This window comes from Chiloscyllium plagiosum, unplaced genomic scaffold, assembly GCF_037043375.1.
Source record: "Chiloscyllium plagiosum isolate Xiang-an unplaced genomic scaffold, Cpla_swu_hap1 HiC_scaffold_31, whole genome shotgun sequence".
NCBI classification, from domain to species: Eukaryota; Metazoa; Chordata; class Chondrichthyes; order Orectolobiformes; family Hemiscylliidae; genus Chiloscyllium; species Chiloscyllium plagiosum.
Genome location: NW_028270169.1, coordinates 28,749,768 through 28,775,799, shown reverse-complemented (window position 1 = coordinate 28,775,799; position 26,032 = coordinate 28,749,768). Strand labels below are relative to the sequence as shown.

Here is a 26,032-nt window from a genome sequence, read left to right as displayed (position 1 = left end):
CGCTAGGTTATCAAAATTCTGGCAAGTGTGAAAATGGGCTGGATGGAATTTTACCTAGGATTCTATGGAAAGCTAAGGAGAAGATTACAGAGCCTTTGGCTTTGATCTTTTATGTCATCATTGTCTACAGGAATTGTACCAGAAGACTGGAGGATAGCAAATGTTGTTCCCTTGTTCAAGAAGGGGAGTAGAGACAACCCTCGTAATTATAGACCAGTGAGCCTTACTTTGGTTGTAGGTATAGTATTGGAAAGGATTATAAGAGATAGGATTTGTGAAGGGTAGGTCGTGCCTCATAAACCTTATTGAGTTCTTTGAGAAGGTGATCAAACAGGTGGATGTGGTGTATTTGGATTTCAGTAAAGCGTTTGATAAGGTTCCCCATGGTAGGCTATTGCAGAAAATGCAGAGGAATGAGATTGAGCGTGATTAAGCAGTTTGGATCAGAAATTGGCGAATTGTAAGAAGACAGAGGGTGGTGGTTGATGGGAAAAATTCATCTTGGAGCTCAGTTACTAGTTGTGTACTGCAAAGATCTGGTTTGGGGCCACTGCTGTTTGTCATTTTTATAAATGACCTGGATGAGGACATAGAAGGATGGATTAGTAAATTTTCAGACGGCACTAAGGTCAGTGGAGTTGTAGAGAGTGCTGAAGGATGTTGTAGGTTACAGAAGGAAATAGATAAGCTGTAGAGCTGGGCTGAGAGGTGGCAAAAGGAGTTTAATGTGGAAAAGTGTGAGGTGATTCACTTTGGAAGAGTAACAGGAATACAGAGTACTGGGCTAATAGTAAGATTCTTGGTAATGTGAATGCACAGGGAGATCTCGGTGTCCGTGTACATCGACCCCTGAAAGTTGCTACCCAGCTTGTTAGGGTTATTAAGAAGGCATATGGTGTGAGGCACATTGGGTTTTGGAGCCATGAGGCCATATTGCAGCTGTACAAAACTCTTGTATGGCTGCACTTGGAGTATTGCATACAGTTCTGGTCACTGCATTGTAGGAAGGATGTGGAAGCATTGGAAAAGGTGCAGAGGAGATTTACCAGGATGTTGCTTGGCATGGAGGGAAGGTCTTATGTTGAAAGGCTGAGGAACTTGAGGCTGTTTTCATTAGATTAGATTAGATTACTTACAGTATGGAAACAGGCCCTTCGGCCCAACAAATCCACACCGACCCTCCGAAGAGCAACCCACCCAGACCTATTCCCCTACATTTACCTAACACTACGGGCAATTTAGCATGGCCAATTCACCTAACCTGCACATCTTTAGATTGTGGGAGGAACCCGGAGCACCTGGGGGAAACCCACGCAGACGCAGGGAGAATGTGCAAACTCCACACGGACAGTTGCCTGAGGCGGGAATTGAACCCAGGTCTCTGGCGCTGTGAGACAGCAGTGCTAACCTCAGTAGTGAGTTGTCAGTAGTGGCAATTAGGATGGGACCAAGGAAATCCCTTCACTCTGTTTTCTACTCCTCCCTTTGCAAGCAGCCTGCCATTTTCTGTTCTGCCTCTTCTCAATGACCCACTCATCATGGAGGGTAACTGGGAAAAATGATCTGAGCAGAATTCAAAATCAAACTGAAGGCTTGTTTTCATGTGTAACACCTCTCTCTACAGCTTTCACCAATTGTGAACAGCAGTAAAAATCTTATGGCATTTCTGTAAACTCACTGAGCTAGTATCAATTGCAACTAAGCTAAATGTATTTGATAATGCTGATGAATACTGCTGATAGCAGGGTAGGTTGGGGACTGCATGCTGGAGTGGGATTTGTTTCTTCCTGCTGTTGTACAGCTGGGAGTATTTAATGGAAGGAACTATCTGGATTGGTAAATTAGAAATAGCACCACTGGTGTCATTTCAGAAATACACAGTGATTTCATAATCTACTGAATCTACATGTTTCCAGCATAAGCTGATAAAGCCTACATTAACAGTCTTGATCAAACTGTTTCTACACTGTTTCTAGAGTATAGGAGCAAATTACAACAGATGCTGGAATCTGTACTGAAAACAACAAGTGCTGGAGATCGCAACGGGTCAGACAGCATGCCTGGAGAGAGAAACCATCTGAGGAGCAGGAGAGTCAACGTTTTGAGCATAAGCTCTTCATCAGGAATGTCGGGAGGCCGAAGGGGGCTGAAAGATAATTGGGAGGGGGGTTGGGGCTGGGTGGAAAGTAGCTGGGAATGCGATAGGTAGATGAAGGAGGAGGGGTGATGGTGGTAGGTCAGAACGGAGGGTGGAGCAGATAGGTGGGAAGGAAGATGGATAGGTAGGACAGTTCAAGAGGGAGGTGCTGAGTTGGAGGGTTAGATCTGGGATAAGGTGGGGGAAGGGGAGATGAGGAAACTGGTGAAATTGACATTAATCACGTGTGGTTGGAGGGTCACAAGGCGGAAGATGAGGTATTCTTCCTCCAGACGTCGGGTGGCACATGCATGTCCTTGGAGGAATGGGAGGGGGAACTTGAAGTGTTTGGCCACAGGGCAGTGGGGTTGTTTAGTCCGTGTATCCCAGAGATGTTCTCTGAAACGTTCTGCAAGTTGGCGTCCTGTCTCCCCAATGTAAGGGAGACCACATTAAGCGCAATGGACACAGTAGGAGACATATGTGGAGATACAGGAAAATCTCTGTGAAATGTGGAAGGTTCCTTTGGGGCCTTGGATGGAGGTGAGGGTGCAAGTTTTACACCTCTTTGCAGTAGCAAGGGAACATTTCAGAGAACTTCTCTGGGACACAACATGTCAGAGGACATCTCTGGGACATGCCAACTTGTGGAACGTTTCAGGGACCATCTCCAGGACACACGCACTAAACAAACCCACCACCCTGTGGCCGAACACTCAACTCTCCCTCCCACTCCACCAAGAACATGTAAGTCCTAGGCCTCCTTCACCGCAAAACTTTAGCCACCCAACACCTAGAGGAAGAACACCTCGTCTTCTGCCTTGGGACCCTCCAACCACATGAGATCAATGTCCATTTCACCAGTTTCCTCATCTCCCCTCCCCCCACTTTATCCAGATCCAACCTTCCAATGTGGCACTGTCCTCTTGAACTGTCCTACCTGTCCATCTTCCTTTTTACTTATATGCTCCACCCTATAGTCCGATCTATCACCATCACCCCCACCTTCATCTACCTATCACATTCCTAGCTACCGCCCACCCAGCCCCACCCCCTCCCATTTATCTCTCAGCCTCCTTGCCCCCCCCACCCCCCCACATTCCTGATGAAGAGTCAACTCTCCTGCTCCTTGGGTGTTGCCTGACTGGCTGTGCTTTTGCAGCACCACACTTTTTGATTCTGGTCTCCAGCATCTGCAGTCCTGACTTTATCCATGGAGTGAGAGCAAGCTAATGTTTTGAGTATAGGTGAAGACTACACTGAGGCCATTTTGGTAGCAGTAGCACTAACCAATTTTTGTGACCTGTGACTTAATAGGCATCTTTTAACAATTCACAGTTAAAATGATCATGGAAGTAAGTCTACATTTCTTTTTTAAATGAGGTTGTGTGCGTATGCAGTTTCAGTCATTTTCTTTGTTATTTTATTGATACTTACCACACTTCATGATATTTGTTCTTCATCCATACTTTAGGCATAACAATTGTCTTAACTCACTCAGGGTGGTGCGTTTTTTAGTGCATGTGTCCCGGAGATATTCCCTGAAACTCAACACGTTTAACTGGCTACACAAAGATTTACGAAAAGTATACGCTTAAAAGTTAAACGAAGTTCATTTTGACCATGAAGAAGAGACAATTATGATTCCTTGAGTTGATTTAAGAACTCATGATGTCAGCATTGATTAGACTATTATCAGGGTATGCAAGAAGTTATAAAAATTTAACAAGATCAATATTAAAAATTGCACACCAGGTTCAACTGAAACGTCGATTCTCCTGCTCCTCGAATGCTGCCTGACCTGCTGTGCTTTTCCAGCGCCACATTTTTCAGCTCAACTTGAAGATAGTATGCACTGAAAATAACGTTTAAGACCAGAAAGGTACACAAAAGGTTAACTGATCAGTGCAAAGAAGAAACACCATCCACAATTTTGGGTAGTTTCCTGTAACTAATTCGGAGGGTTGGTGTGCACTTGTTGAGGGAATCTAATCTAAAATGCACCCTTTGCAAGCCTAACGACATTGAACAATGGAGTATTGAATTCTGTGCACATGCTGTTTCGTTTTGTTTGTTTAATTTTTAAAAAATATATCCTAAATTTGCTATTGAACATTGTTCTTCTGACATGTCGTAGGACACCATGTTGGCATGAAGAGAACAGGTAGAATAACAGTTTCCAGCCCTTTTCCAGGCAAAACACAAAGCACTATTGTGCTGTCAGCTCTCATCTGAACAGTTTATTGTGTTTTCCTTTTGTTTGTTGAGTGCGGCAGTCATTCCTCGTAATGTTGAGTTTGAGAGCAATATAAAGTGAATTATGACAGTCTGAGCTATTGTAAAGAAATGTTTTTCAAAGTTAGCTATGGAACCATACGTAATCTGAATGATGTTAGAAATAATTGTCCGTCTTCAGTAAGAATTAGGTAATACATGACCTCCAAAGCATTTTACAAGCAAATAAGTGCATGGTTCTTTTGAGGTAAACACAATAGAAATTTACATACCAAATTCCCTTGATCATGAATCCAAGAGACAGGTAAACAGTTTTGGGTGGTTTTTGTTGGGGCGAGAATTTTGATCATCACATTGTTATTTGAAGAACAGTAGCAATATTTCCATTCTGGTATGTTGTGCAGTCTGAATCTCTAGAACAGGAAGCGAGGACTTCAGTTTTCATCTCATCCGAAAGGTAGCACATCAGACAGAGAACGTCCTCCGTACTGTAAATAAGTTGGATCTGTAACTCAGAGGCAAGAGGTTTCTTTTCATTAAACCAAAAGATGTGAGTATTGCTGGAACTATTACCATTTATTTCTCATTCCTGTTTGTTTTTGAAGTTGACAGTGAGCCACCTTTTTAAATATATCTGTTGGACCATAATAAAGGGCAGTTGAGATCTGAAGTCACACATATGTCAGACCAAGCATGACAGACTTATTCCTTTTGAATTACTAGATGGTTTTATATAACAATCCAGTATCTGCATGATATTACCTTTCTAATCCAGATTTATTTGTATTTGCTGTGACAGCACTTGAACTATGTGCCCAGATAATTAATCCAGGCATCTGGATTACTAGTCCAATAAAGTAATCATTATGCTACTACAGCTCTGCATGTTATATTTTGAGACAAGCGCTAGCTACAACTAAACACTTTCAAAGGGATTCGTGTAGTCTGTATTCTGCACTTTATGTGCAATTCAGTTCTGAACAGTTATCTGCTTCTGCAAGTCTATGTATTGGCAATTTCTAGGACAAACCTATTAGCATAATTATTCATAGTTCCAAATGCTAATTTGGATAGACATAGGTAGTCTTGTCAGGAGACCAGACAAGAAAACTATGTGTGGGCAAAAAGAAAAGGAATGCTGGCAATTCAATGGACTAGTGACCGATAATGTATAGCAATGTGATGTGGATCAGGAAAGATTCTAAAGACATTCTGATTGATTGGTAACATTTCAATGATTTTAATAGAGAGAGGGATGAAGCAGTGATGAACAAAAATGAAAGGATGGGACAACTAAAATGGAACCATAAGTTGTGGGCAAGTGGTAAGACAATTCAGCAAACTGCATTGATATCACGTGATCAACCATCCCTGATTTGATGGGATCGTCCCGTGACTGGGGTCTTTGTCCCATGTCCCGTATTAACTGCTGTCTGGATGCCCTTTGTCCCATATATTTGATACAGTGTGTTGGGGACTGCTTGTGAATTTCGTCTGCCCAATGCATTTGTAGAATCTAATAGTGCATAGCATTTTGTGCTGTTCCCACTGCCTTGTCCTCACATTCGAACAACGTGCTTTTCCCCCTCTGTCATCCAGACAGCCCTCCATCACACCACCTCCATTCTCCGTTCCACTGCTCTCAACCCCCTGCAATGCAATAAAGACAGAGTCCCCCTTGTCCTCACCTACCATCCCACCAGTCTCTGCATCCAATGCATCATCCTTAAACACTTCCACCAACTCCAACTTGGACCCCACAACAAAGGACGTCTTCTCTGGTTTGCGCCACTCTCCCCATCAACCCACCTGAACCCCCAGGTACCTTCCCCTGCAACCAGAAAAGATGAAAAACCTGCCAGTACACCAACCCCTTCACCTCCATCCAGGGCCACAAACAGTCCTTCCAGGTGAGACAGAGGTTCACCTGCCTCTCCACCAACCTGGTTTACTGCATTAGGTACTCCCAATGTGGACTTCTCTACATCAGGGAGACCAAACATAAACTTAGGGAACAGCCCGCCGAGCATCTCAGCTGTGCTCGCAGGGACCGACTAGACCTCCCAGTCATTGCCCATTTTAATTTCCCTTCCCACTGTCTTTCCAACATGACCATCCTTGGCTTCTTCCATTGCCACAATAAACCACAGCTCAAATTAGAGGAACAACACCTTATTTTCTGCCTGGGCGGCCTACAGCTCAGAGGACTAACATTGAGTTTTCCAATTTCAAATAACCTTCCTTCCATCCCCTGACTGCCTTCCCAGCCCCTCCCAATCCCTTCCACTCCTCTCAGCCACCAATCAGATTCATGCTTCCCATTGACCAGCCAGGTTGTATCCTCTTCACCTATTCCCACTTCACCACCCTACCCCTGCCACCCCCTCTTTATATGCAGCTCCTCTTGCACCGATCTCCAGTCCTGAAGAAGGGTTACACCGGAAATGTCGACTTCTCCACCTCCTGATGTTGCCTGACTTGCTGTGTTCTTCCAGCCTCCTGCTTGTCTACCTCACATTCTGGGAGAAAGTGAGGACTGCAGATGCTGGAGATCAGAGCTGAAAATGTGTTGGTGGAAAAGCGCAGCAGGTCAGGCAGCATCCAAGGAACAGGAGAATCGACGTTTCGGGCATAAGGAAAGGGCTTATGCCCGAAACATCGATTCTCCTGTTCCTTGGATGCTGCCTGACCTGCTGCGCTTTTCCAGCAACACATTTTCAGCTACCTCACATTCTGCATAGCAACTGACCAATGCCGCCAAACCCCAGCGACCTCCTACATCTGGACAACATCCTTTCCCTTGCTTCTGTGCCCATTATCCCCTTTCTTCTCTGACTGATGTGGATGAGCAAGGAATTGGAAAACTTACATTTGACAGTCTATGGCCATAAATATTCACATGCTGAGTTACAGCCTACTCACTGAACTTTGGAGGTCAGGTCAGGATTGATGTCCAAACAGCCTACTCCTGTCTTATTTCTTATGATTCAATAAAATCTAGAAATGTAGTCTTCAAAAAAAATCATGTATGATGGGAGTAAAATAGAAGGGAGCTGAGAATTAATTGCAAAGCCATAGAGTCATAGGGGTCTAGGTCACCAAAAAAACACCCTTTGGCCCACCAAGTCTGCACTGATTAAAAAAAAAGCCATCCAAAATCACATTTTCTAGCACTTAATCCATATTCTTTTATTTCTTGGCATCACAAGAACACATCTAAATCCTTCTTAAATTACTATGAGGGTTTCTGCTTCTACCACCGTTATAGGCAGAGAATTAAGGAAGCATATTGCTTTTATCAAACCATCTACTGGTTTGAGCTGACTGAAGCAATTTTGAACACTCTCTAATCAATTTGATTGTCATCTTTTGACATGTTGACATAACTATATTGTGCAATACTTTCATTTTTGCATGTTGGAAAAGCATGAGTATCTGAAATGAACTGCAGTGAAGATGAAATCTGTCAATGTTGTGAAACTTAACAGGATCCACAAAAGATTTACAAGGATGTTGCCAGGGTTGGAGAGCTGGAGCTGTAGGGAGGGGCTGAATAGGCTGGGGCTGTTTTCCTTGGAGCATCAGAGGCTGAGGGGTGACCTTATAGAAGTTTAGAAAATCATGAGGGGAATGGATAGAGTGAATAGCCAAGGTCTATTCCTCAGGGTAGGGGAGTCCAAAACTAGAGGGCATAGGTTTAAGGTGAGAGGGGAAAGATATAAAAGGAACCTAAGGGGTAACCTTTTCATGCAGAGGGTGATGTTTGTATGGAATGAGCTGCCAGAGGGGGTGGTGGAGGCTGGTACAATTACAACATTTAAAAGGTGCCTGGATGGATACATGGATGGAAAGGATTTTAAAAGGATGTGGACCAAATGCTGGCAAATAGGACGAGATTAATTTGTGATATCTGATCGAAATGGACAAGTACTGTACATCTGTATGACTTTATGACTTTATTTCTTTCACAGAGTTGTTGAACTGCATGTATGTTAAATTAATAGGGTTATCTGAGTCAGAAAATGGTATCATTTGTGCCTTATCTTTTGGGGGGCTACTAATGGCATAGAATTCCAAAATTGTATCCCAGGTGCTTGCATACCCTGTTGGAGCAAAACACCATTGGGTGCGATATTGGAGAAGCCATTAGTCCAAGAGCAGTGAATAACTGCTGCAGGTTTGTGAAGCAGGCAGACTATGATGGCCGACAGCAGGTTTTGACACTGGCAGAGCCATATTGGAGCTCAATGTGCCAATTAATAACCAAGATGAACCTTGCAAAGTTGAGCAAATGTTCAGCAACAGGAAGCACCTGAATATTGATGCTGTTTAAAATGATCATCAGCGACTTGGTTGATTTCACGTACCTGTTGTTACAATTTTTCATGTTTGGTACTTTCTTTTAGTGTTTGAAGTTGTTGAAGCCTACACCCGTTGTGCAATAGATGCTGAAAAGGTTTGTTTGCTGACTTTAAGTCATCGTCACAAATCCGTTGTTGCCAGACATTGGTGCACTAGCAGCCATTTCCCTTGGAATTCTGTACAGCATGTCATGGGGATTGAACAGAAGTGATAGGGAGCAGGAAAAGCTGCTAGAAAAAGAGAGGAGGAAGAGTAGTAGGAGGAGCAGATCTCACAGCACAGAGGCCACATCTGCTCACTTCTTCTGCTGGAATCTCAATGCAGAATAATGTTCACAGTATCTGCTGCTCAGTGAGAATATTCTCACTGATATTCGCCATCCATTGCATCCGCCACCTCCACCTCATCACAGGGTAAGGAAAACATTTCTGTTGGTTGAGAGGGTTAGCATAGCAGCAAATGTTTGGCTGTGTGACTCTTTCCAGGCTGGAAGGGATGACATTTGTAAAAATTAGCAGTTTAACATTCAGGTGGTAGTAAGGAAAGTCTCTGAGGCTTAGTGGAGCTGACTAAATTCCATTCTTTCTTACCAGGATCAAGCAGGCTTCCTCATGATGCTTCACACTGGTCTTGCTGTGGATAGGGTATTGGTGGGTGTATTCATTTACCACTTGAGTAACACTGTTGAACTTTTGCAACACTGCAACCAGATCCTGGAGGTCTGACTTCTTACATTAACCTTCAAAGTAATGTGCTACCACTGCTTTTTGAGCATATAGGTGGCACAGGGGGAAAGGGTGGTGGAGGGAATATCTCCTGTGGTTGCTGATCATCTCTGCCTTCTACAACAGTCTTGAAGGTCTGCAGTGCACAGTCCTTGGATCCTACATTTTGTGATATGACATCCTTCATTGTTTTCCAGGTCTGAGTTCCCTACATGACTGCCAGTGCTTGTACCAGTCACAACACCCGTCTCCTTTTAGAGCTGTAAGCAGGCTTTTAAGAATTGCTGTTCCCTGTCAGGTTTGCTTGTCTTCATAGTAATGGGGCATTTAATAAGGGAGTTAGTGCAGCCTCGACTCTGAATTCATTGAAATGAGCAGGAGCATGATGTTGATACGCTACCTTCACTGAAAACATTTGGCAAGGGTTAATCAGATTTTGCCCCCTCTTCTCCACATTGAGCTCAGATTACATTTTGTAGATGCCTGCGCTGCTGGCAGCATATTCGAATTATAGTTTGTGACATCTGATTTGCATATCAATTAGCATTTTAAATCGGAAATGAAAGAAATTTATATTATCAAGAAAGAATTGGGATTCATAAACCTGATAAAGAATAACTATTTCTGTCTCTAAAGATAAGCAATTTAATCAACTGTATCATTTCATAACTTTTAAAATTTTCTCCAAATTGGTTCCTTATTTGTTTTCTAATGATGCTTCTTAATGGCATTTTCAATAGAGGTTGCCATGGTAGTTGTGGAAGGTGCTTATCCCCTCGTTTATTGTGATTCTAATTAAATATTTTATTCATCCTTTTATGATATTTCCTTGGGGTTCTATAAGTAGATTTTCCATCTTTATATTAAGAAGCTTGAGACAGCAGACAATTCTGGCACATTCCAAGCCAACAGCAAGCATGGAGTAAAACCTCTCAACAATTCACAGGAATAATCGTGAGCAGTGTTGATTTCTGGTTATCAGGAGACACTGCGGCAATGGGAAACTTTACCTTTTTTTAAGATTTCTCATTGTTGTTGATCAGAATTTCCACACAAGGGTGGAACGTTCTCCATGTTGTAGAGGTAGAATCTCTGGAAAAAGGTTATAGCAAGCATTCCAATTTGAGACTTTCAAATTGAAATCTACTTTCCACCCAGTTTTTTTTTTCAATAATTCCTTCTTAACTCCAATGTGGGACCTGAAAATCTTGTATGTCTTATCACCACTCCAACTTCAATTGTTCATTGACCATAAACCCTAGCTGATATTAAGAACCTAAAAAATGAAAAGAGGAAGCTTCTTAGCCCTCTGATCTGCCTCTGTCTTTCAATGAGATCAAGACTGAACTTGTACTTATTACATTTCCCCATATCCCTTCAATATGTAGAAATCTATTGATCTCCATTTGGAATAAGTCAATGACTGAGTATCCAAAGTTCTCTAAGGCAAAGGATTCCAAAAATTTACTACCTGCTGAGCAAAGGAGGCTGGAGACTTAAGGATTAAGTGAGTACGTTATTTCTGCTAAAAAAAGGGAATGAAGTGCACAATGAAAAAGGAGAAAATCTTAACTTAACCTGACCGAACCTGAGGAATCAGTTGGAGAAAATACAAATTAAATACATAATTAAATGCATAACTCACTTTGAATATAGAGAAATACTTGTTCAATTGCTGCTATTAGTTTTCTTTAATCTCACATTTACCCCATTACAAAGCGCAGCAATAGCTCATTAATTTTGGGATGGAAGTGTCTTTCTAATCTGTATTAGTGGTTTGGTATTAAGTTCAGGCATTATTTCCTGATGGAGAGCTTATGCTCGAAACGTTGATTCTCCTGCTCCTCGATGCTGCCTGACCAGCTGTGCTTTTTCAGCTACACACTCTTCGACTCTGATCTCCAGCATCTGCAGTCCTCACTTTCTCCCATTATTTGATCTTGCCTACTTGGTGGGAATGGAATGAATGGATTGTTTGAAGTCGCTGTGGGTATTCATCAAATGGTTCCTGCTCATTGCTTCAAAGTTTTCACATTTGAGATGAATACTTGCCACATTCCTCATTCCCATTGCTGTGTAGCTCCTCCATGTTAATTTCCATGACCCCACTGCCCAATTTACCTTAATAGTTCAGAACTGCCACCTCATCCTGAATCTGTTTTACAAACCTGCTATATGCAAATTTAATAAAGCAGTTTTACAAAGGGCTCTGAATGAAGAACAGTTTGGTAGCTCAGAGGATTGTTTTGCTCTCTGGTTTGCTTGGGGAGTTCCCGTCTTGAAAATCACTGCGTTTTTTTCACATGTTCTTCAATATACATTTAAACAGCCTGTGCTGGTAGGGTAGGCATTCCCCTGACATTTCCTCTTGTCTTTAGAGAGCTGCTGAATGAAAGGGACTTGCAGGGGAACGATCCAAAACTCCACACATGGCACAAGCCCAAGGTTAACCAAATCTGGAAGGGCTTCATTGACTCTGGCAAGCTGCATGGTATTTTAGAGGAGAGGTATCCTTTTCCACCTCTACATGACCAGGAAGAACTTTCCAAAGGTCAACATCATGCTTTTGATGTGTCATTTTATTTAAGCAATAAAGCCAGCATCAAAGTAAAATTTGATTTTGGCTGCTGTAACCTACCTTATAGGCTGATGTGAATTGAAAAGTTGATGCTATTATATTATATCCACTTGCCTGGATGAGTGCAGCTCCAATAATACTCAAGCTATACACCACTCAGGATAAAGCAGCCCACTTGATTGGCACCACATCCACAAACATTTACCCTCTCCATCACTGATACTCAGTAGCAGCAGTGTGTACCCTCATCAAGATGCATTGCAAAGATCCACTGAAAATTCCGAGACAGCACCTTCCAACCCATAACCACTAACAACTTGAAGGACAAGGGCTGTTGATACATGGGAACACCAGCAGCTGTAAGTTCCCCTCCAAGCCACTCAATATATATCACCATTCCTTCACTATTGTTCGGATAAAGTCATGGAATTCCTTTTCTAATGGCATTGTGGGTTTACTTACAACACATGGACTGCAACGGTTCAAGAAGCCAGCTCACCATTACCCTCTGAAGGGCAACCGGGGATGGGCAACACATGCTAATCCAGCCAGCGATGCCTACATCCCACAAATGAGTAAAGAAAATTATTAGAAGAGAATTGACACCATTCAGCAAACGTGATCTTTATACCTCAACTGGCGTCAAAGACTCCTTCTGAATTAGTGTAATTAGCCTCTGGAGTTCTGGAAGGGGCTCAATCGAGTTGTTACTGGGTCCTATCTCCATCACTTCCTCGCTATGATACCATTCTCAGTTTATTTTTTAAAGTTAGTTTGCATACGTTTACAGGGGACACCTGAATTTTGGAGCTCTGCATGTGCAGAAATAAAGACCAAAAATCATTTTTTGCTACTCAGGAGCCTATTTTCATTTTTGCAAACATTAGCAAAGTGGAGACTGATGCAGCAATAAAGCTACCTCCTTTTGCTTTCTTGTCACAGCAACTTGCTTTTCACTTTACGAGCACTAGAGAATGGAAATAAAATACCAATTGGTGGCTCAGCACATTGACATTCCTGTGTTCAGTTTTGAAGATTAAAGAGCATTCACTGAAATGCACCTATGTTATTTCTCTTTGATGGAACAGGAGCATAATGGTACTGTATCTAGGAATTCAGAGGCTTGAAACAATGTCCAGAGACATAGTTCACATCCCACCAGGATAAATATATATTTCAAACCTATTTTCCATAAATATTAATTAAAATGACCAAGAAACTATCAATTTGTTATAAAAACACATTCACAATAAGATTTGTGTCATCTGGCCACTTGGAAATGTTACAGTTGGCCCCAATATCCAAATCGTTGATTTAGATTCTGAATTTTAACTGACTAGTCACATTCTGCTGACCTGAGACTGACTCCTTTCTTCTCACTCTCTGCTTTCTGACTGTTAAACAATCCGCAATCCATGCCATATTGCTCCCAATCCAATGTGCTTTAACTTTGTTTACTAATCTCCTATGCCTTCGGAAAATCTAAATACACCAGAACCCCTTTGTGATCGTGCTAAGTAACATTCTCAAGATCTCAATCAGGTTTGTCAAACCTGATTTCCCCTTCAAAAATCTATGTTGACTCTGTCCAATCAGGCAATTATTATCTAAATATCCAGTCACTACATTCTTTGCAATAGATTTAAATATTTTTGATACCAATGATGTCAGGCTAACAGGTCTGTACTACCCTGTTTTTCTCTCCCTCTTCTTTCTTAATCAAGGGGGTTACATCTATAACCTATCAATCTGCAGACACCATTGCTGAATTGGTGAAGCTCGAAAGATAACCACCAATGTGATTATCTCTTTCGCTATCTCTTTAGGTCCTGTGGAGTCAAGGTCTTCAGGTTCTACATATTTGCAAACTTCTGGTCCCATTAATTTCCACAGTACTACTTTTTTTACAAATACTAATTTCTTTCAGTTCCACGTTCTCCCTTGACTCTTGGATTTTAATTATTTCAGGAGATGTATCGTGTCTTCCTCTATGTAGACCAACTCAAAATACTTATTTAGCTCCTCTGCCAAATCCTTTCCAATTATAAATTCTCGTGTCTCTGCCTGTAGTTATCCATATTTGTCTTTACTAATCTATTCCTCTTTACATACTACAGAAGCTTTTACAAACCATTTTTATGTTTTTTGCTGTTTTATATTGATATTCTATTCTCTCTTGGCAATGTTTAGGATCCACCTTTGCTGAATTCTAAAATTCTTCAAATCCTCAGGCTTATAACAGTTTTTGGGGAATATTTTAAATCTCCTTTCTGAATGTAATTCTACATTTAAATTATAGGACTGGACATGGATTTTTCACTTTTCCTGTTTTGGATATTTGTCTTAAAGGAATATATATCTTTGGGCACCAAACATTAATGATTTAAATACCAGCCATTGCCTTTCTCTGACAAGCTAATAATCATGTTTTTTACCAAACCTTCACAATCAACGTCCTCAGCAAACCTTCATATTTGCCTTTGATTATAGTTAAACCCCAAGTTTCAGATTGAACTGTGCCTTTTTCAAACTTAATGGAACAGTCTATCATTCGGTGGTCACTATTCTCTGAAGGCTTTTTTTATGTCAAGTGTACTAATGATGCATAATACTAGATCTAAACATAGCTTGTGCTTGACCTGTTTCCCCAACAAAATGCTCCAGAAAACTATCTCAAACACATTCCAGGAATTGTTTTTCCACAGCATTGGTACTCATTAGATTTATCCAGTCATAGAGTCCTAGAGGCCTACAGCATGGAGGCAGGCCCTTTGGCCCAAACTGGTCCATGCCGACCAAAATGTCCATCCACGTTAACCCCATTTCCCTGCACTTGGCCCATATCCTTCTAAACCTTTCCTATCCATGTATTTGTTCAAATGCCTTTTAAATGTTGGGGACATTTTAAATGTTAATATACCTGTCTCAAAAGCTTCCACTCATCCACATGTGTACCACCCTTTGTGTAAAACGTTGCCTCTCAGGCTCCCATGTATTCTTTCCCCTCTGAGGCTTAGACCATATGTGGATTGAAGTCACCCATGATTACTACATTGCCCTTGTCATGTGCTCTCTAATTTACTAAATTAAGGCAAACATTATGTTACCATGATTTTTGGTGACCTATACCACTCCTACCAATGTTTGCTGCCTCTCACTGTTCCTTAGCTCCACCCAAATTCTACATCCTGTTCTTCTGATTGGATTTCCCTTTTACTAACACACCTGTCCTGTCCCTTATTATTGGCATTAAAATGCCTTTTCTTATCTAAAATGTCACATATCCTTTAATAGTCAGTTCTCAGTCTTGGTCATTCTGCATGTTATGTCTCCATTAGGGCAGTCAAGTCATAATTTTTAATGCCAACCATTGCCATCAATTTTCTATCTTATTTTCATAACTGAAAATCCCCAGTACGGACAACATCCTGGTAAATCTCTTCTGCACTTTTTTCAGTGCTATTGTAATGTGGATTCCAGAGCTTCACACAATACTCTAGCTGTGGCCTCAACGTTTACAGCATGATCTCACTGCTGTTAAACTCTATACCTTGGCTAACAAAGGCAAGTATACCATATACCTTCTGAACCACTTTATCCACCTATCCTGAAACCTTAAGAGACCGATGTACATGCACACCAAGATCCCTCTTATCTTTGGGTGCTTCTCAGAATCTTTCAATTCATCATGTGTTCCCTTGCCTTGTTTGTTGTGCCCAAATGCATCACCTCATATTTCTCGAGGTGTGAACACCTCATGGGGGTCAGATGATTTTTCTTCAAATGGCTGTCCTCAGCTAATATTTATCACAATCAGTCACAGCTGCAAATGTTAACTTTGATGAATCATTGTTCAACAAAGCCAAATCAATTATATTGGGATTCCTTGTGATGTCCTTTCTTGTCTCCTGTTCAACACTACAGAAACTTTGGATCTTCCTGCCTTTTGAGGTTTTAATGGGCAATCCTTTAATTATTTAATGTCCTGTTGTGATTGACTCTTAAGGTAATACAGTCTGTTTGCTTTTGATTGCAGTTACATTCACAAGACAAATCATGCAGCAGTTGGGAGCCATCTTGTAGGACTACTTATGTCCATTTTAAAGGCTGATTAGACCTTTTAAATAATATCTAATATTACGAATACATGTTGGTGACAATTACACTTGCCCAAGAAGGGTGGTACGGTGACTTGGTGGTTAGCACTGCTGCCTCACAGCACCAGGGACCCGGGTTCGATTCCTGCCTCAGGTCACTGTCTGTGTGGAGTTTGCACATTCTCCCCATATCTGCGTGGGCTTCCTCTGGGTGCTCTGTTTTCCTCCCACAGTCCAAAGATATGCAGTTCAGGTGAATTGCCATGCTAAATTACCTATAGTGTTAGGTGCATTGGTCAGGGGTAAATATAAAGTAGGGAAATGGATCTGGATGGGTTACTGTTTGGAAGGTTGGTGTTGACTTGTTGGGCCAAATGGCCTGTTTCCACACCATAGGGAATCTAATCTAAAAATGCCACCACCTGATTTTCAGTGCCAGCAATATCTTCCTTTTGTGATCTCGTAGTAGGTTGTAGTCATCAGCTAATTCAAGTCAAAAACCATTTGACAGGATATTAGCTTTTCAGATAAGTTCTGATCTGTTTCTGTACAGTATAATTCTGTGACTCTATGAATTACATCGCTTTTAACAAAGTTTCTTTTTGGATCTCCAGTTATTTCTTGCCGTAATGGTGTGGGCATTACAGATAAATTTATGGCTTGAGTATAATTAGCATCTATGAAGTAAGTGCTAAGATGGTGCTGTGCAACCATCTGCTGATATCAGTTGTCAGAAGATATCAAAACTACAAGAAGTCAACATTATATAAACAGTCTTTTTAGTGTGTTTGAGCCAAAGACATTACAGTAAACTGAAGATTTCATGGGCTATGTTGTGTTGTAATGTACATTTATATATTTAAAACAATAATTTGTGAGGAAATTGAATTACAATAATTTCATTAAGTAGCACAGGGTGATCCAGATTGTTATGATCCATTGATCTTGATGTGTGGCTGGAAATGCTTTGAACATTCTGCTGGTTTCTGACTTCTGAATCCTTTAGAAAGAGAATTATTCAGTTGAATTACATTTTTGAAGGATGGTTCTATGATAGAACTGAATGGCATTTACAGAGTCTGAATAGTAATCTTCATTTCAATTATCATCTGTTTTTGCAGAGGAGGTGGCGGAAGGTAAAAATGCTCTTCTGCTAGGAATGAGCACATGGAACTCGAATGATTTGGTGGAACAGATTGAGACAATAGGAAAGTTGGATGATCACCAAGGTAGGGATGCTGGTACAATTGCATTCCTGTCAGTTCTTCAATGTAATGTGCCATTATTGAATCACAAGTAATCTCAATATTCATATAAAATAAATGATTTGAGGTTCATTAATTGTTGTATGTTCTATTTATCATGTTCATTGATAAATTTGTTGAATGACTAGATGTTTAAAAAAAAACTAAAATAGCCCCTATTAAAGAGTCCTAACCAGGCAGACATCTCAATGAGGAATTGTTTTGATTTGGTTTGTTATAGTTACATGTACCTAAGTACAGTGAAAAGATTTGTTTTGTGAGCAGTACAGGCAGATCACAGCAAACAAGGACATACAGAACATAGTGTGCTTAGACAGAGTGAGGCAAACAAGGTTACACTGCACAGGAGGTACACAAAGCAAGATCAACATTAGCAAGACCAACATCATTTGAAGTTAGAGAGGTCCATTCAGCAGTCTAATAACAGCAGGGAAGAAGCTGTTCTTGAACCTGTTGGTGTGTGTGTGTGTTCAAGCTTCTGTAACTTCTGCCTGATAGAAGATGTTGGAAGAGCGTATTACTAGGGTGGGACAGCTCTTTGATGATTTTGGCAACCTTTCCATGGCAACAAGAAGGATAAATGGAACCGTTGATGGGAGGTTGGCTTCTGTGATTGTAAGGGATGTGCATATTACTTTCTATAGTATATCACAGTCCTGGGCAGAGTAGGTGCCTTACCAGGCCGTATGCACCCGGATAGTATGCTTTCTATGGTGTTTCTTTAGAAGTTGGTGAGGGACCTTATGGACATGCCAAATTTCCTAAGCCATCTGAGGAAGAAGAGGCATTGTTGGTGCCTTTTTGACCATCGCATCTATGAGGGCGGTCCGGGACAGATTGACAGTTATTGTCACTCCTAGGAAGTTGATGCTGTCAATCCTCTCCATCTCAGCTCTGTTGATGTGGATAGCGGTATGTCCTCCTCCTTCCTTCCTGAAGTCAATGATTAGTTTTTTTGTTTTGCAGACATTGAGACAGAGATTGTTATCATTGCACCATGTCACCAAGCACTCTGTCTTCTTCCTGTATTCTGACGCATCATTGTTTGATATACGGCCTACCGTACTGATGTTTCTTGTGAGTTGGCGTTTCTATGGAATTTGGCTCCACAGTCCTGGGTGTACAGGGAGTACAGTAGGGGGCAGAGAACACAACCTTGCCTGGTGCCAGTGTTGAGGAGATTTAGTGTAAGTTGAATCCTGGGCTTGAACAACAATTCACTTCTATCTGCTGATAGGCAATGACAAGTGCATTGATAGAATGGTAGTGGGAGGATGATGAATACTGTCATTCTGACAGAGGATGGAATTTTACACACCACAGATCAATTGATACTTCCCCCAGATGGCATCTCAGCTATCCTACTTATCTGTTAATTAGGAGTTACGATGCCCAATTAACTGGCTTGTTCTGAGACTGTGTGAGCTCCCTTGAATACTCTTATCTTCAATTATTAGGTCAATTTTCTGCACCCAGATGACAGCAATCGTAACCTTAGTCTGAGGTTTTATGACCGCTTTCTGCAACCCTTGGGTGGCTTATGCCTGTGCTGCAGTGGAAGCTGAGATGCTGCTCACTAGATGCTGCATCTCAGCTGAGTTCACAGGAATTGTTCTCATGGAATTATTCAGCACTTTCACTTTGGAAAGGACAAGCTCTAAGCACTACACAATGGTATCAGCCAATTTGGAGCCAAGCTCTTCTGTGTCTTGACATAATGATAGCAGATTCTCTGGAAGGTTTGCCAATGAGCCAAACAGTTTGATGTAGAGGCCCATTAGAGTTTTTCCACAGGCTGCCCCAGTCGTGTCCTCATCCGAGCTATCACATGCAAATCTCAAGTCAATGCAATCCTGTAAGATATGCACAGTGGTCATAGGCATGTGTCTTTCACAAAATTCTGTAGTCTAGGTTAAAGTAGTTCACTTTGAAATGTTCATGTTACCTGCATAATTTTGGTCAAGTGCAGAATAATGGTGCTTTATGAATTCTGTATCTAAATATGTGGGCTATCCAATATAGCCCAATCCTTTTCATTATGTTAGTGCTGGAGAGAGAGAGTGACATGTTAAAAGCTGCTGTTATCATCAATCTCTTTAATTCTAAGAACCTTGATTTTCTGTTATTGGCAGTCTTCTGTTATTGTGAGATTTGCTCACCATGATGCAAATGGAACGTACTTTATTTCTGGCACTTGGTAAGAGAGCTGCATTTACTGGTGTTAATCTATTTTACCTATTTGACCTGTTGGACATTTTCTAATCACCATCCCAGAACTGTAAGAGCTCTTTAAACACTCAAAGAAACTATAACACCCAGATAATCAAGCTGTCTACCTTAGACCTATAGACAAGTGAAAGAAGATACTCATGAAAATGGGTGAATTTGCAAATCTGCAATATTTGGCATATTGCAGATTATTTACAAAATAATGTAACATTTAACGTAATGTAGAAATGAAATAAACATGACATAGCTAATTGCACAAGTCAATCGTAGAAATATTTCTGAGGCTGCTATTGTTTGTCTAACTCCAGCAGACATCGAGATATTGTGGGTAGGTGGAAATCTAGAATAGTGTCCCTACTTTACCATAGCCCCATTGCAGTCTTAACGTGGTAGCAGTTCTCCTGTTCCTGAAACACAATAAGATTATTGAAGTAATACATCATGTAAGCATTAATTAAAATATTATTTAAGACATGTTATCTGAAGTATTTAATTTAGCCTATTACTGGACATATATCTAAATATTGGGCATTTTGGAAAGAACAGGAAAGGAGACTGGCTGTGGCAGGGAAAATTGGTGCATTTGTAAAAGGCATAAGCTATTTGAATGGAGAGGCCATGTCTGCACACATTCAGAGAGGTTCAATTAACCAGCTTGTGTAATAAAGCTATTAGCTTTGAATACTCCAAGTTAAAGAGTTGGATTATGGGTTAAAGAGGATATAAACATGAGATTGAGGAAAGATATTGGCCCAGGCAATAGATAATCTGTGTGGGGAGAACTGAGTAATACCAAAGGGCAAAAAACCATTTGTGGCATGGTATATAGACCACCAAGCTATCAAGTGATGTTGGGAATGACATTAAACAGGAAATCAATCGCATGAAGTAAAAAATATCTATAATTATGGGTGATTTATGGGTATATAGATCAGGAAAATCAAATTAGCCACAGTATCATAGAGGTGGAATTCCTAGAGTGTATTTGGGATGGTTTTCTGGGCCAATACAATAAGGGACCAACTAGACAGCCAGCTATAATCAGTAATGTAGGTCTCTCACGCTGGGAGGTGTGTGTGTGTGTGTGTGTGTGTGTGGTGAATGACCTTGGTTGACTTGCTTCTGATGTATACTGTCTGAGATATACCTCTCTTTTTGAATTCAGGTCATAGTCCAACAGGTTTACTTGAAAGTACAAGCTTGGAAAGTACTTTCAAATAAACCTGTTGGACTATAATTTGGTATTACTTTATTTTTAATTTTGTCCACCCCAGTCCAACACTGGTACCTCTACATGATGGCTTTTTAAATTCTGACATTGACAGAATAGTGGAGGAGTAGGACAAGGTAAGGAATTGATTCACTGGTGCTAATGTGGACGTACCAATTCCATATTAAAAAGTTTGAAACAAAATAGAATTATTTTCCATTGGAGTAGGTTTATTCACAGAGCCAGCTTTACAGATTTGTGCTTCCTTGCTGCCACCAAGTTTTCCAGCTGACTGTCTTCATAATTTTCTCATAATTAACCAATTTGTCCATGTCATGGCACCCCTCCAGAACAGATAAGGCTGAAACTCAGACCTTCTGGCAGAGAGCTAGGGATACTGCCACTATGCCGCAAGAGTCCCTCTGACTTGCTTTATATGGGACCCCAGTCCTTATTCAAAAAATGCCTGTCATCTGTGTAACTTTAACAACCCAATCAACAAATTATTAACTTTACATACTGTGGTATTACAGGCCCCAGAAATGATCATTCTAATACTCCATTAAATTTGCATCAGATGCAGTAACTTTGTTCTTCCATCCTTAAACCATTTTCATAGTTAATTGTATTACATGTTTTCATTGTTCGCACAGTACATTTGTGCCGCGTGCAAGAATACAATTGGAAAATAAGTCAGTGTGAAACTGGATCTGTGATGATTACATTTTTATCGTTAAGTTGGGCTTGTTGTTGCTGGAACTGTGCTAGCCAGCCTGCTTATTTGTCCTTTGTCACCAGTTCGGTGAGTTATTTTCATTTTCCCATTGTTTAGTAAGCGCTTGAAAAGTGCTTTTGCCATTGTTATTTGCGCTGGCTTCCTTAAGCAAGTAATATTCGAATCAGCTTTGACTGGGAAAGGTTAACAAGTGACTGACCCAACAGTTCCTGTACTAACCTAATCAGACTGATGAAAATGGCAGACTTGTCAGAATTTCCTACACAATTCTAATTGAAATGAGGTGATATTTGGTCTGGCTGGCTGCACTAATCCAGCGGCTGCCAGTGCAGCCACAAATCTCCATTCCCTTAATCATTTAGCAGCGTATTCAGTCAATCATCTTATCATAGATTCCCTACTGTATGGAAACAGGTCATTCGGCTCATTGTATTCACACCAACCCTCCAAAGAGCATGCCACCCCATCCCTGTATTTCCATGGCTAATCTGCATTTCCATGGCTAATCCACCTGGACACTACAGGCAATTTAGCACGGCCAATCTACCTAACCGGCATATCTTTTTGGGTTGTGGGAGGAAACCTGGAGGAAGCAGACATGGGGAGAATGTGCAAACTCCACATAGACAGTCGCCTAAGGGTGGAATCAAACCCGGTTCCCTGGTGAAGCAGCAGTGCTTACCATTGTGCCACTGTCTAATATAATACAAAGTTCACTGCCTCATTTCTTGTCTACCACTGACAGCAGGCAACCAAGAGAAGACCTCATCAACAGGCTGCATTTTGGAGTGTAAGGCCTCGCTATTGGACACCTTTAACCTTCCTCAGACCAGTCAGCCAAAACCTAAAACAATCATTGGGCCTTTCTGCATTGACTCCTTCCTTTTTCTTCAGTTTCTACTGCAGTGTTTTTTGTATCCTGTGGCCCTCTGTGCCAAGCTGTTCTGTGCAGTAGAGATCTCACTGGAAGCTAATGTTTCTTGAAAATGGTTGAGGGTCCTGGTGAAATTAGGGTGGTGGACAACGCGTCCTCTTCCAGCAGCATACTTGTCCCAGAGGAAACCTCAGCCCAGCGGATCCACAGAAGCACTGGAGACAAGTCAGTAGAGGCAGCTAGAGCTTTGAGAAATATAATAAATATTCCTCAATATTTATTACACGTCATTGTCTATGCTTGGAGGAGCTGCAGGATCTTTCTACAGTCATGAATGCATACTGTTGCTGCAGTCTGTTGTGTCAGTGATTAAATGTCCACAGTCATTTGAAGTCCAATAATATTAATTCTTTCTCTTCCTCCTCTGATAATGGAACTTTTGTGATATTACTTATGAAATAAGGCTCTCATTTGCTGGGTATGTATTACACAAGATTATTTTGTTGCTGATATTTACTTCTTACAATCTTCAAACTCTCAAACTTAGTATCCTTTAATCGCTGCTCAATGTATTTGTTTCTCCTTTAATTTGTTCATGTCCCCACACCATAGTTCTTAACCAAGTCTTTTGACTAAATAAAAGACAGATACATCCTTGGAACTTGCTGGTAGCTTGTATCCCCAGTGTTCTCACATAGATGCCTTTACAATCTATATATATCCTCATTGCAATAAACAATGCTGTGATCTATAAATTTCTCACACTCTGGTCTATACCAATTTTTTCTCCTTTTCATTGGAATGACAGAAAATTGCAAGCACTGAATAACAAAAGTAATGTGGTTAGTGATGACTTGCAGATCAATGAAGTTTCTTGAGGGGTTGTTGCTGCTTTTTTCTATTTTGTTCCATTAGCAACTAGGCATGCTGCACCACCAGAAGGCTGCTGGACAACAGCCTGCAGTGTAATTAATGTATTTGGTGTTCACCTTCTTGCAATAGAAATTGCTGTTCTCTAAGATATCTAGTGAATCCTTCTTAAAACATAAATAAGATGCTTCCATTAAGTTTAAGGTGAGCTTTGTATTCAGTGCTCTTGACTTCGGTTATTTATCTTTGTAAATTAAAAACAGAAGTGCAGGGCAATTGTACAGGGCTGTAGTCTGGCTGAATAGATCACCCGTCCGCTTTTGAACCTAAAAGATTTAATTCCATTGAAATCATGTTCTATACTGTGTGCTGTATACAAACTGGTTTCAAACATAACAACAGTGACTACAATTCAACAGTACTTAGGATGCCTGAAATTGCAAAAAGCCATCTGTGATTTTGAGTAGTGGTGTCGAGAGGCAGGAGTCACTGGGTCACAAGTCAGAGGGTATCCTGATTTGCTTGTTGGTCCCTCTATCAGAGGATTGGGTAGCCAGTTGCGGTTCCCTAATTGTGCCCCATGAACTCACATCAAGTTTGAAACTTTGTACTTTCTCACTAATTTAAAAAAAAATGTTTCTATAGAATTTGAAGATATGTCAGAATTTTTAAAAAATAGTTTGTACCACTGACTTGCTGTTTTAATAAAAAGCTGTCAGTTTGCCTTAAGCTATAAAAAGAACAAAAATTTTAAAATTCTGGAAATCTTATTGAAGTATGAATCCAAACCAAAACAATTCCAAGACATTGTGAACAATTTAAACTGTACTTTTGTACAATGGTTTGATTCTCCTATTCTGTAGCTTCCAGCCTATATTCTCTGTATTGTGTTATTAATCTATTGAATTTTGAATGCAGCACAGTGAGAGTATGGGTGGCATTTATGGGTCTTACACTAAATCACTAAGGTTAGACTGCATTGTGTCGTGTCGTAATCCCAACCTCACCATTAAGCCAGCGGATAAAGGGGGTGCAGTGGTAGTCTGGCGCACTGACCTCTACACCGCTGAAGCCAAACGCCAACTCGAGGACACCTCTTCCTACTGCCCCCTCGACCATGACCCCACCCCCATCACCAAACCATCATCTCCCAGACCATACAGAACCTCATCACCTCAGGAGATCTCCCACCCACAGCTTCCAACCTCATAGTCCGGGAACCCTGCACTGCCCGGTTCTACCTCCTTCCCAAGATCCACAAGCCTGACCATCCTGGCTGACCCATTGTCTCAGCATGCTCCTGCCCCACTGAACTCATCTCTACCTACCTCGACACTGTCCTATTCCCCCCTAGTCCAGACACTCCCCACATACGCTCGGGACACCACCCACGCCCTCCACCTCCTCCAAGACTTCCGTTTCCCTGGCCCCCAACGCCTCATCTTCACCATGGATAGCCAATCCTTCTACACCTCCATCCGCCATGACCAGGGCCTCCAAGCCCTCCGTTTTTTCCTCTCCAGACGTCCCCATCAGTACCCTTCCACTGACACTCTCATTCGTTTGGCCGAACTGGTCCTCACCCTTAACAATTTCTCCCACTTCCTCCAGACCAAAGGGGTAGCCATGGGCACACGTATGGGCCCCAGCAATGCCTGTCTCTTTGTTGGCTACTTAGAACAGTCGATCTTCCGTAATTACACAGGCACCACTCCCCACCTCTTCCTCCGCTACATTGATGACTGCATTGGCGCCACCTCGTGCTCCTGCGAGGAGGTTGAGCAATTCATCAACTTCACCAACACATTCCACCCTGACCTTAAATTTACCTGGACCATCTCTGACACATCTCTCCCCTTCCTGGACCTCTCCATCTCCATTAGTGACGACCGACTTGACACTGACATTTTTTACAAACCCACCGACTCCCACAGCTACCTGGATTACACCTCTTCCCACCCTATCTCTTGCAAAAATGCCATCCCGTATTCCCAATTCCTCCGCCTCCGCCGTATCTGCTCCCAGGAGGACCAGTTCCACCATAGAACACACCAGATGGCCTCCTCCTTTAGAGACCGAAATTTCCCTTCTCACATGGTTAAAGATGCCCTTCAACGCATCTCGCCCACATCCCGCACCTCCGCCCTCAGACCCCACCCCTCCAATCGTAACAAGGACAGAACGCCCCTGGTGCTCACCTTCCACCCTACCAACCTTCGCATAAACCAAATCATCCGCCGACATTTCCGCCACCTCCAAACAGACCCCACCACCAGGGATATATTTCCCTCCCCACCTCTTTCCGCCTTCCGCAAAGACCGTTCCCTCCGTGACTACCTGGTCAGGTCCACGCCCCCTACGACCCACCCTCCCATCCTGGCACTTTCCCCTGCCACCGCAGGAACTGTAAAACCTGTGCCCACACCTCCTCCCTCACCTCTATCCAAGGCCCTAAAGGGGCCTTCAACATCCATCAAAGTTTTACCTGCACATCCACTAATATCATTTATTGTATCCGTTGCTCCCAATGCGGTCTCCTCTACATTGGGGAGACTGGGCACCTCCTAGCAGAGCGCTTTAGGGAACATCTCCGAGACACCCGCACCAATCAACCAAACCGCCCCGTGGCCCAACATTTCAACTCCCCCTCCCACTCTGCCGAGGACATGGAGGTCCTGGGCCTCCTTCACCGCCGCTCCCTCACCACCAGACGC

General features: G+C 41.8%; 1 protein-coding gene across 2 annotated transcripts in view; it reads left to right on the top strand.

Moving 5' to 3' along the window:
* Positions 1–26,032, top strand: part of LOC122564039 (membrane-associated phosphatidylinositol transfer protein 3) — a 440,972-nt gene that overhangs the window by 31,651 nt on the left and 383,289 nt on the right. Inside the window, exon 3 of one of the 2 annotated variants that reach the window (XM_043718505.2) lies at positions 17,256–17,363. The exons of the other annotated variant lie outside the window; for it this stretch is intronic. Within the exon in view, the coding sequence (XP_043574440.2) occupies positions 17,256–17,363 (108 nt within the window). The remainder of the gene's footprint in view (positions 1–17,255; positions 17,364–26,032) is intronic. 2 annotated transcript variants of the gene reach the window in all.